Source organism: Podarcis vaucheri, assembly GCF_965113315.1.
Source record: "Podarcis vaucheri genome assembly, chromosome: 2".
NCBI lineage: Eukaryota > Metazoa > Chordata > Lepidosauria > Squamata > Lacertidae > Podarcis > Podarcis vaucheri.
In genome coordinates this window covers 45228288-45241500 of record NC_138760.1, presented here as the reverse complement: position 1 = coordinate 45241500, position 13213 = coordinate 45228288, and the positions used below count along the sequence as shown (strand labels likewise).

Sequence of the window (13213 nt, the reverse complement as noted above, 5' to 3'; positions counted from 1 at the left end):
AGGCAGTTTTTCTATGTTCTATAGCCAACTGCCGTCTCACCTGTTCGGTATCCACCAGACACATCAGTTAGAGAGCAGATAGCTGTATTTTTTTACATTGTTCAAATCTGATGGTATATGAAGAAGTGGACAGGCCCTGCTACCACGAATTGGCAAGGCCTTAAGATGCCACAGCATCTTCTTGGTCTTTTTTTTTTAGCAAAGAGAACAGTTCTTCGTTTACAAATCCAAATAAAATGAAATTTGGGGGACCCAAATCATTGATCTCTAGCTAATAAACAACCCAGGAACCAGCTGTATTAAATCCACTCTGGTTAAGTTGGCCATTCAATTTGTCACCTGTTACACATGTCAGCCACACTCACTAGGACAGAAGGAGCCTAAAGGTCATTTACCTCCTTGTTTTCTCTTTAATTAAAACCATCTTCACTTGCAGTTGAATTAAAACTACTACAGAAGAAGTAGGGCAGGATTCAATTGCTCTGCAGGGGGTTGGACTAGATGACTCTTGGGATCCCTTCCCAACTCTGTGATTCTGTTATTCTAGTTCCACTAGCAGAAGCCAGTTTAAGGGCTCTACCTAGTGCAACAGAACATTCCTCAGAGCACACACACCCCACAAGAAAAAATGGCTCTAGGGGGTTTGAGAGAAATCCCAGAACAGCACCCATAGGGAGGGTGGGGGCCGTTCTAGCTGGCAAGCTGAAGAGATTGCGCTGGCAAAATGACTGCTAAAGTACTCCTCTAATCTTCACCAGCCATATTATTACTGTGTGCCTCAAGAGCTCATAGTAATAATAAGCAAACAAGGCAGGCATGTGACATGCGGGGGAAATATATTCATATTTAGCAAAACAACCCCCATTAGCTTCAAGAATATTGTGTAATTCAGTATAATGGGGACATTTGTGTTTTTTAAAAAGCCAACTCCCATAGGGGACATTTTTACTCCTGTAAGGGGCCCAAATCCCCATTAAACGTTGTCAAAATAAAAAGGTGCAGCTCTCATCAGAGTCTTCCCAAGAGAAGATGGTCTAGCCAAATCCTCTGCTCCAAAATCCACAGCTGTGGCTCCACTAGCTCAAATGAGAAAAACCTTTTGCCATTTGAAAATGTCAATGAGAGAGAGGGGTGTGTGTCATGTAGTGGCACAGTTTTACCCCCAACCATGCTTTCTAGTTTTGGTTGCGGCAAGTGACCTGCTAGCATTTTAAAAATAATCTTTCTGACATGTTTGGTAGCTCTCTTCCCACCCAGGGCAGCCCAACTTCCTCTTTCTTCTGATCTTCCTCTGTTTCATTTTGGCAGTGTGAAGATTAAAGTTTATCCAATTAGCCACCCACTGCTTTTGCCAAGTTAATCACTTAAATCTTTGAAATTGTCACAGCACAGTGGAGTGTGCAGATAGCTTTTGATTATAGGAGCAGATTTAACTAATTAAAAGGCTTAGCAATGTGCCCAAATATAAAGGAAGCTGGAGGGTTATAATCAAGGGTTGTGCCTCTACTTAACAAACAGCAGCTTATCTTCCCAACTGCATTGTTTCACTGGTTAATTCTTACAAAATTTCCCAAGAAACACAAATTAGTCAAACAGACCTTTCCCTAGACCACGGCCACACATGAAGGCTTTCAAGCCTTAGAACAATCAACGTGAGTGATTTTAAAACAAAAACACAGGTCATGTGACATTGGTCTATGTGATTAATCACATTTCCCCTTGTGAATATGGCAGTACAGTAATAATATTTGAAGTGTTTTGAGTACTTCAATCTGGATTCATAAATTGCTGTAAAATGTGATTGGGGGTTTCCCAAAAACATTGGATACGAGGCCCTTGGAACAATCTGCATGGCAATATAGTGAATTTCCCCATTTCCCCCCCAGTACTGGGTGCTGCTTTCATTTTATTTGCTGTCTTGGTGCAACAGGTGGCATTAGGAGGATATAGAACTGGAAGGGATGCTGGAGGCCATGTAGTCCAACCCTTGGGCTCAATGCGGGATCTGCCACGCAGGATGTAACTGCAGCATCCCTAACAGAGGGCCACCCAGCTTCAGCTTAAATATCAGCAGCAAAAGACAGCCCTCCTCCTCCTGAGAGCGTCTGTTCCACTGTTGAGCAACATGTACCGTTATGAAGCTATTTCTAACAGCCAAAATCTGTTTCCCTGCTATTTCCACCCACTGTTTCTAGTTCTGCTCTCTGGAGCAAAAGAGAACAAGTCTGCTCCATCTTCTACAAGAGAGCCCTTCAGTTATTTGAAGACTGCAACCATGCGTCCTCCTTTTCTTCTCCAGGTTAAATGTAGCCTGATTATTCAAATGTTCCTCACAGGATGTTTCCAGACCCATCACTATCAGAGTCACCCTCCTCTGGACATGCTAATTCCTTTTTAAAATGTGGCACCCAGAACTGGACGTGGTACTCCAGATGAGGCCTGGCCAGCACAGGACAGAGTGGCATTATTACTTTTCTTGATTAGCATAACTCATAATTGCATTTGCCTCTTTAGCGGCTGCATTGCCCTGTTGGCTCTCTCAGCTTACAATGCACACAGAGACACTCAGAACCTTTCCACATGTCTTGCTGTCAAGCCAAATCTCTCCCATCCTGTAACTAGTGTATTTGATTTTTACTTGTATTTTTAAACCCAAGTAACTTTACATTTATCTCTCTTGTCAGTTTTGGTCATGCTCCAGCCTGTCAAGATAATTTTGAATCTAGATTTTGTCATCTGTGTCCTTAGCAATCAGATTGTTGAGAACCATTAATTGCTTACATCTCTTAGGCTTGGGGTAAGGGCTTTGCAACATTTAGTATATGTACAAGCACACACACAATAGGTAATTCAAAATACATGATACAAATATTAAGCGCTCTACCTGTAGCCAGTCAAAAGCCAGCTACAAGGAAGCCTGCTGAAAGATGCTCAGCTTGGGGTCTGGCCAGGGTCCAAGGGTGGAAGACATTTCTACAGTTCTATGCTAGCTGTGTAAGAAGAAGGAAGCTCCCATGCAGATGGTTTTAATCACGACTGTGGCTAGCATTAGTTCGGGTTTTCAATTTAGGAAGATGCTAGCTTCCTACAGGTGACATGCATCATTTCATCACCCTCTTAATTTTCTTTCCTTTTACCAGGGTAGCAATACACTCTCCATACTTCCAGTGACACCTCCCACAACTGCAGCTACTGCAAGCTAGAGATGGGGACTTTTCTCAAACTGCATTATAAATGCCCTACCATACAGGTTCACTCTCAGCATTAGCAAAAGCTGCATTATTAGTTTCGCAGGAAGTGGGTGGGTTTGCTCTTTTTGCCTTCTACTCTGTCACAGGATATCAACCCCCATTTCATTACAACTTCATCCATTTAATAGATTCTCTGATAAGGAGTCCAGCAAAGGGATCACCGTCTCCTTGGATGCAAGGAAAATATTAAGTTTAATATCTCACAATTTCCTGGACCTCGGCTTTGCCCCTAATGGCATCTCTAGGATGGTTCATGAAATTGGCATTCTACGTGTTAGATACACAAGTCTTCTTCACATTCAGATATTGCATGGTTAATTTAAAGGCAATTGAATAAAATGGTTTGGGTCGGGAGAAATAACTGCATTGAAGCAGCTATGCAAATGGCACAACCCTTTCGGATACTGAGAACTGTGTCCTAATTAAGTCTGACAATGCCGGAAGGTAAGCTACTTGGGTGCCTCATAAAGCAATGCCTTGATCTGTATCGTGGCCCAGGTTGTCACTTAAAATAAGAATTAGAAGTACTAAGGCCACTGTACCACACCAAGAGCACTCACATTAAAGCAGATTTCAAAGGATGTAAACTCACCGAATGGTGACCAAACGTAAACGGAGATTAATTTTGAGAATGCTTTCACAATTGCACACCATGAGGACAATAAGACATGTGATCACTGATGCAAGAAGGTTAATGAAGGGGATGACTACGGGATAGGACGGGGGGGGTGGAGGGAGAAGTGCGAAAAAAGCTCCTGAAAACGTGGGGTGTACTTTAAGGATGGATCAGATAAAAGAAAAGTGATGTCTGCATATAGGAACAGGAAGAGAGAAACAAAATGCCTACTCACAGTCAGATCAAACTGTCATGACCCCACTATATCCAACCACACCCACATCACACAACTTCTAAATTCTGAAAAGAAAATATGAAAATAGAAATATGCATGGGCATGATGAAATAGAATTTGGCTTGTAATATAGAATGGTTGGGCTTTTCTAAGGGAAAAAATAGCAATAATTATAGACCCCTAAGGGAGGAGCCAGAGCTCAACAGCAACTACAGCCAGATTGGAAAGATCTAACTATCAGGTTCAAGTTGGAATACATTTTCTTTTAAAATACACATGCAAAGCTAAGAGTTACAGCTTTGGAGATTCTTGGCTGGCCAAGAGAAATCCACAGAAATTTCCATAGCCAACAATAATTCTAGCACTAGCAGTTTCTAACCACCATCCACCTTTTTTTGGCACACTAACGTCCCCAATATTTCATTTATTTTTGTTTCAGAAAGGTGAGGATAGGACAGGAAATTATAAAAAACTTGAAATGTAAGAGGAATCTTGTTTACGCTGCAATTTGTATTTGTGGGTTCAGGGATGGAGGAAGCAACAGTTGCATGCTCCTCCTGGTGGCAATTCAGTAGTACTGAAATTCCCAAGACAATGTTGCATAGGCTCACTTTATGCTGTTGCTGGAGCATGAAATAAACGACGACTCAACTCAGATAATCCATCAACATGGAAAGCACTGCCCGACTGATTTCTCATGCTGAGTTAAACTAGCTAAATACAAAATCCAGCACACAGGAGAGCTGGAAGGATTTGCACTGCTTTCCAAGGGATTACAAGGCCAGAAAAACAATTAATCGATTAGACATTCTTCCAGAGTTTCCTCTTTCAACAACACAGGCAACCCAAAACACATTTCCTCCACCTGAAATGTCTTGGGTGATACATATATGCTTTAACTATTTCAAGCTTCTGTATAGAAGATATAAAAAGAGAATGGGATAGATCATCAAAACCCAACCAGCAGCTGGAATCATTTTCAAAATTTATGTTGCTTCTTTTTTCCCTTTAGCTTAGGACAAGTGGGAAATTAATCAGGATATCATCATTAATGTTAGCATATAATCATTAAATATTACTAAAAGATGCATCAATGTAATGTAAAAAGCACATCTTGAACCAATTTGCAAGACCAATACTATGTACCACCACGCTTCTCCTTCCAAATTTTGTAGTGTGACTGGTTTTCTTAAGGCATAGATCTCTATAGTTCCCTTATTCACAGTCCAGAGCAACACTGCAAGGACAAGGTATGCACTGCTGGGAAATTCCACTCCATAGATCCCCCTGTAGCTCTGGACCACATAACTGCCTTTCTTTTGATTGGCCAGTTTTCCTGGCTTGTGCCCTAAGGACACAAAACCACCCTGCCTAGACAAACTATGTGCAACTATCTCTTTATTTCTCATTTATCTCCCTCATCCATCCCTGACACCATATGACTCTTAAATTCCAATACACGCTTGCTTTCTGTGGCCATTGTGATGTGAAGTTTTGTCTTGCGTGGCTTCTGAGCCCATCTCTGTTAAAGTCTGCTTTGGCTTGACCTTGGCTCTGAACCACTTAAGACACTCGGCCTTTTAGCATGACTGGCTTTGATGCAACCTTCAGCTCCAATTTTTTTATTCGATTCTGAGTGCAGATGCTCCATCAAGTCTGGGTACCTGGTCAAGGTACTCAGAGAATACATGAAAAACAATATCCTGAAGGGGAGCATAACTGATCACACAAAAAACAGGTGGGGTCTGTGTGAAAATAAGGTACAGCAGAGGCAGTGAACCTGTGGCCCTCCAGATGTTGTTGGACTCCCAACAGGCCCCAGCCAATATGACCAGTCATCAGGAGGATTCCTGGGGTACAGGTACACTGGTGCTTCATAGCTCAAGAGAGAGCTACTCTCATGCATTTCTCATTTATAACTGTACCTTATCACATCCGGTTCTGTCCCCTCATTTTTGAAAGATGCCTGAAGATGACGATGTCGCGTGAGGAGGTCATCCACTAAGTTCTGCCGCCTGTCCCCTTCAAGTTGTGTTCTGCAGGAACTGGGTTAAGGTTGATTGCCAGAAACAAATGACTGAACATCTAGACCTCATACTTTTGGTATTAAATCCACAAATCAAGTAAGTTATGACTTCTTTATCCAGTCAGGAAGAACCACATGCGTACCTATCAGTACAGGAAAAAACATACTAGATCTATACTGGAGAGGCCAGAGTTAAAAAATATCTAAGTTCTATTATGACTAAATAAGGATATGAGGTTATCTTGTCCTAGGCAGAGAACTGACGACAGACTACTATCATTTTTATAACACTTTTCCATGTGTAAAAACTACTTTACAACATTTACCTCATTTTATAAGTCTATAAGACACATGGAACGTTTTAAAAACAAACAGCAAGGTGGCAAAAGTCATAACTGTGCAACTACTTATAGCAGAATTCAGACTCACACATGCAACTACCTAAGTGAGCATCGACTTGTAATAAAACCACATGGGCACAGCTTTACACAGCCCATTCAGTTGCGTGTGTAAAGTGGGCTCCAGTTGGATCTTACACAACATTTGCTGCAGCCCATTTAGTTAGGAATGCCTTGAAGAAGCGCTTGCACATACAGAACAAACCCTGGAAATAAAATGAAGACTGCAAACATTTTTTTTGTACCTGGGTTTTTCCCAAGTTGTTGGGGATTTTCTAAACACAAAGATATAATTTAACAGTCTCGTTCCTTTTCCAAAACAGAATGCTGACCCACTCTTGTCTCACTGGCCTTCCTGGTATACAGCTGTTTACATGGATACATCTGACGTGTTGATACAGAGTGAAGCAAGAGGTCCTTCAGACGCTCAGTCTTTTCTTTGAGGTTTTGCAACAGTGACCTGATGGAAACATTGAGCTGAAAAGAGACAAGAGCAAAAGGGAAATAAGTGAGATCAGCTCATCAGTGCTGCATTGAATTTGCAGATGAGACCATCCAGAAACACACAGAAATAAGCAAATAAAAACAGAGTATAGCTCATTATTACCCCATCAAAGTAGAGAAGAGTTACCTATGTAGGATAGCTTTTTTAAAAAATCCTATTAGAACTCCAGACAGTTAACCGGAAGGTGCACTTACAAACTTACTCATGTATCTGAGTTGTTTTTGGAGCCACTGATTTCCAGTTAAACTACTGCTTTTGTGAGCCAATGCCTTCTACAGCTTTCAAAAAGCAAGACATTCATGAAAAAGGAAGCCAGCTATACACAACAGGTTTGGAAAAGAGCACTCAAGTTAGATCATTCCCCCCAACCTTAGGATCCAGCAAGAAACCCTATCCATTTTAATCAAAGAGCAACAGTCAGTCCTTGTAACAATACTATAGTGCCAAGGAGCCGCAGTAGACCCTGCATTGCCAGCCTGGCAAAGAATGCCAGCCATCTTGGGAACAGAGAATGATCAGAAGAGGGCTACACTACATCCATCCACAGGGAACTGGTAATTTGTGGGGAATGTGGTGCTAAGCATTCATCAAGGACTTCATTCTGGATCAGAATCTCACGCGCACTCTTGAGGCAATCTACTGAAAGTCAAAGAGCAGCAAGTATTGCTAAGGTGACATAAGCTGACAGCTAACCCTGTTAAAGTCCAGGAACTCCCCAGAATTTCATGTCACTTTAATCCAAGGTAATGAAGCAATACCATCCACTCACAGGACCTTTCCCAGGTGACAATTCCTTGAGAACTAGCAGCTCCCACGACCATCCACTATATTGTAGCACAACAATGGAAACATTAGCCCTGTCTCATGTACACATTTGATTTAAAAGCAAAAAAGGGGTGGATGGCAAATTTCACTAATGCCCCTACACTAAGTATGTTTACTTGGATGTAATACCCACTGATTTTTTAAAATGGGATTTACAGTACTTCCAAATAAATCTTAACTTCTTAGGAATACAGACTTGCTACATCAGGGCAAAGTGGTTGGAAGAGGTTAAGAAAACAAACAATTTTCAATTTGAAGTCACAATCCACTAGCTCATTTCTGTAAAACAAGACCAGTTTTAACTATAGGACTTGTGCAACCACCCAACTGTGCTCTTATGTTACTGTAATCCATAAGGGAAACATTCTTGAGAGATTTGCATCCAGTGTGGACTTACATTTGCTTTCCACATTTTTTTTAAAAATGTATACATTTTACTGAGGAATGTTTCCAATCTTTCACTCTAAGTATTAACTACCAACAAAGCAAAGAGATGAGGAGGGGAAGGACTAGGAATAAGAGTAAGTTTTCTTTTGTCTCTCATTCAGAATGGCAATAGAAATGCTTGATTTTTTCTCACTACATTTTTTTAAAAAACGTCTAAGCGCATGAAAGTGGCAAAATCCCAGAAAAACAAGACACTGATGACATTTCCCCTACTTGGCAAACATGGGAAAAGAACATTTTTCTTCATTAAAACATTCCCTGGCCACAGACAACATGACTGAGCTGCTTAATGTTTTTCAACATCAGCCCATAACATCAGTTGTTATGGCAATAAATATTGCAATTGTTGGAAGCCTGTTTACACTGGACTCAAATGCTGGCTTCCTACCTGCTCACTGAGCGAGCGCCTGCAATTCTACTCACGTACAAACATGGAAAGTTTTCTTCAGGGAACCATTCGTCTACTGAGCAGTGTATTTTGTAACATGAACCACTGTTCCTACAGTATGGGGAGAGCGCAAAGGAACAATAGGTGGCCCTGACACATCTGCACTTGGTCACTGCTCTAGTCACAGACACACATTTCAAGATGTGCATCTTTCTTTCATACTTCAGGTATCTACTAAGTGAAACACAGCTTTGTGAAACAAATGCTGCATGTGAAGTAGCCCTAAATTATTAGGGCTCACCATACCTTCTGGATTCTCCTATCATCTGAAAGTGTAAAGGATTTTGCAATTTTACATGAAGCAAATCATTTCAGTCCAGCTTACTGAATATTTTCTGACCTGAGCTGGGCCTTTACCTTACAGCTATGGCTTAGCTTCCCTATTTCAGGATTAATAATACCATGGAAATAAGAACCTCTGCTTTGTCCCAACACTGGGTTTGTTCTGGTGCTGTTGCCTTCTCTCAGGGGACAGCCGAAAGCAATGACGTGACTAACAGGTAAAAGAACTGCAGCAAATGTCCAGCTCACTCATTTTACCTGACAACAATACAGTTTCAAAGTGCCATGTTCATGTTCTGAGACAGAGGTGGTTATCTTACATCAAGAGCATCCTCTTTCCAACTGACATCATAGTCTGTATCCTACCCTTACAAAACCAAGCAAAATATTATTGTTTCAAAAATATTTATTCCAATTTTTATCTCACTCTGTCACTAAGACTTAAAATAGGTAACTGTAATTTACAAATCCAGGCTAATGCGGAGGAGTGGGGACAGAATAAAATAACTAGTTACTAATCTCTTCAAGCTTGGTCTGTTAGAGCACTCAGCCTCAAAGAATCTGATGAGTCTTTTAAGGATAGAAGCTCCAGTGTTATAAGGCAGCTACCAAGATTACCTTTCAATAGATTTCAGGTGCACACAGCTTGCTCAGTCAAGAGGACACTGGCTGCTGATCTTAAAAGATGTAAGAGAAGGTAAAGCAAAGCTAGAAGGTGGTCCATGAATTATGCAGTACCTTAGTTGTACTTTCGCCATTCCTCTGACATCGATTGCGTTCTTGAATTTTTTCAGCAACCTCTTGGGCAGTATGGCAAGTGGATTCATACATCAACAACCTAAAACAAGTTAATATATTTTAACTAATATACATACATTCCTGCCTTTATTGTTCATCAAAATATTCAATCTTTCACCACTGCCCCTCGACCCATAAAGATGCCTATTTCAAGTCAAGTTGATTGTTTCTGTATCAGGTTTTGAGGTTATGCAGTACCATGCATGTTATGATTCCATAACTGGCAGTGCATGGACAGAAATAGTTCTATACCCTCCAGGATGAGAGCCTGGGATCACTCCAGGGAGAGGCGGGAGATAAGTATTAGATCGTTCAGTGAGAGTGGGACACAAGTCCAATACTGCTTCATGTATTAGAAGTGTATCTTATTGTGTATGCTTGGCAATGACCTTTTGTATGTGGGTTGAAAGTATGAGTAATTGATAGAGGTAATGTTTGGTGTAGCAAATGGTTGTAGTGGTTGTGTGAAATTGAGGGTGAGTGAGATTGAATGAATGATTGCACATATGCTGTGCTGTTTGAAATTTTATATTATACTGCCTAGTAGTTCGCTCTGATTTTATATTATGCTTATGGATTTTTAAATGTATTTTGTGGTGCAAATCATTGGATGTGGTTTGTGGAACATACTGTGTATGTAGACTGCTTTCAGGTATTTTAGGTAGTAAAGCAGTCTATAGATGGAAACAAGAAATAAAACAAATATGGACAGCTTATACATAAAAAAATTCCTCCAAATTTAGATCATAGCTAAAGAAGCTAACCCAACAAACATCCTATAGAGAAGCCAATATATTAATTGCCACCAAGTTTTAGCAAGTAACAAGACACAGGATGCTAAAACACCACTGAGGATTTTTAGCACATGGTCACAATTCATAAACAGCACCAAGGTAAGCTATTTTATTTCTATTCCACCCTTCCTCCAAATGAGCCTAGAGGGCAACAAGGCCCCACCTCTCAAATCTGCTCATGGGTCAAGAGAATCCCTGGAACAATGTACAATCAGTGTTTGAAACAGATATGAAAGTTAGGAGCTAAATGGCACCTTAAACCTAGATTATGGGTAAAACGATGTAATGTCTATGCACACTTTTTTATAATACAAACAAAGCTGAAAATGAATGAACTGCAGCTAAAATATTATGTTCGTTTTTCACATGGTCTAGTCCTTCCCCTACCCACCCCCTAATATTCTTAAGAGGGTCTCTTCTCCAGTCTTCAGAGAGTAGCTGGAAGTGGGGAGGCAGAAAAATCTCCTCCTTTCCTTCCACTCTGCACAGTTTTAATCTGAAATCTTAGGCACAGTACTGCACCTAGAACAACGGGAGTATTGAACACTGTGCACAATGTACTAGGGAAGAAGATTGTTCCATTAGACAAGCGGAGAGGCTTGTGATGACTGAGCAATCTCCTTAGTGCTACACTGAATTCACATGCAAACACTGTGGTCAACTTCCCCCTCTCACAGTAATTATATGTGGTTGAAGCAAACATACAGTCAGTCAACCTAAAGAAAAAATAAAGCATATCACTTGAGGTATTTATTGCTATTGTTATTGCCCTGGAAATAATCCCTGTACAAGTAAAGCAAGCTATCTTGACTAGAATTCCAATCCCTTGTCAAACTTGGGGAGCATTGCCTTGTATCCCAAGCACAATGCAAAAGTCTTAACCAGAAGTGTTTTATCCAGCACAAGGAACATATAATTTATTTAGCTTTTTAATTCAGTCTATCTAAATATCTCATAATAGGTGAACAGGTTAGGGAATCCCCGCCCCCAAAACAGATTGAGTCTACTACAAAGTGTGAGTGCTTAACGGAGGAGAAACTTGTCTCCCTCTGTTGCAAAGTAGTACAACTATATTACACCTAAGCATTTGCCATATCAAAGGAGGAATCAAACAAGGAAAAGCTGGGGGGAAATGGAAAGAAGTCGTCCCAGCAAAAGAATAATGGATATGAAAACTTATGGAATACGCCTAAATGGTGAAATTTACTGGAAAACTATGAAATCAATATAACAATTTTTTTATAAAAGAATGGAAATGGTTTATTAAATATTTACATATAAACTGTAAACATATAAAAACTTTGACAGGATTATTGTAATAACCTGCAGTTTTATAAGAGTATATATTTAAAGTAGATAAATAAATGAGTAAATTAAGTTAATGTGGAAGGAAGTTGAGTTTTTGAAACGTTGAAATGATTGTAAAATTACTGAAATGTATAAAACTGAAAATCATAAATAAAATAATAATAATAAAACAAGGAAAAGCTACACATGTGAAAATTCTCTCTGCTATGCTACTATCAAAGTACAAGCCTTCCTTTGTATCCACGCTAGGTGCTGGCTTTTTGGTCTTCTATTGCTACAGCACCAAGGCGGAAGAAGCTGCACCTGTGAAAATTCTCCCATCTCTACAGCACTAGCCCCACAACTGATTCCAGAGGAAGGAGATTGAAGGGAAGAATGGTGAGGACAGAAGAGGAGAAACCAAACCTCATACTATATTGCAGGGGGAACGGGGGTGCTGCTTTTCTGGGTTGCCACTCCCACTGTCCCTAACCATTGGTCATGCTGGCTGAGGTGACAGGAACTGTGTGCGGGGGGGGGGGCGGGGACGGAGATGCTACCACAAGCACCTGGAGGGTCAAACTCTCCCCATCCCTGCCTTAACAAGGCGGAAAGTGAGAGGCGGTAAGCAGCACTATGCCTTCAGGCTGCCCACGCCCGGTTAGCATTAAGTGGAAGGGGCAGGACGCGCCTGCCCTTCTCTGGCCGATATCAGGCCCAGAGTGAAGCCCCCCCCCCTCCACCCCTTGGGTCAAAGGCAGCAGCCCCGAAGGGAAACGCTCCACGGCTTCAACCAAGAGGTCTGCCCCCCCCCCCCCTCACAAACACACACACATTTACCAGGGGTCCGGAGCCATGGCGGCGCCCAGCCACCCAAAAAGCCTGTATTCCGAGTTCCGTGCCTGCAGCCGTTCCTAGTCAGGTCAGCTGACAACGGCGTCCGCGAAGGCTCAGGCGACCAACGAGACGGAGGAAAGCGCGACCCTCGGGCGCATTCGACGGAGGGGCCGAAAGGCGGGGCGTCACTGAAAACGAAAGAGAAAGGGGCGCCGGGTACAGAGAAAGAGGGAGAGGCGGGAGGGGCAGGGAAAACGGAAACCGCGCGTGCGCGAACCTTTATATCAATCCTGCTGGCTTATTTGGGATAGCACTGACTATGCAAGAGCGATCACTGCAACTAAATCTTGCAGCAACGTGGCTCATCTTGCTATTATATAACATCCCTTAAGTTAAAAAGGGTTGTTCCTTTTTATGTTATCACAGCTCCATAGAATACTGCAGATTAGGGGCAGGGAGCCTGG

General features: G+C 41.5%; 1 protein-coding gene across 1 annotated transcript in view; it reads right to left on the bottom strand.

The window, feature by feature from the left end:
- The window catches only part of STX8 (syntaxin 8), an 81168-nt gene extending 68235 nt beyond the window's left edge, over positions 1-12933 (bottom strand). Inside the window, exons 1-4 of the mRNA XM_082213894.1 lie at positions 12753-12933; positions 9772-9871; positions 6909-7003; positions 6028-6138 (exon numbers count right to left, since the gene is read on the bottom strand). Of these exons, the coding sequence (XP_082070020.1) occupies positions 6028-6138; positions 6909-7003; positions 9772-9871; positions 12753-12769 (323 nt within the window). The 5' untranslated portion in view covers positions 12770-12933. The remainder of the gene's footprint in view (positions 1-6027; positions 6139-6908; positions 7004-9771; positions 9872-12752) is intronic.
- Between the last annotated feature and the right edge of the window lie 280 nt (positions 12934-13213).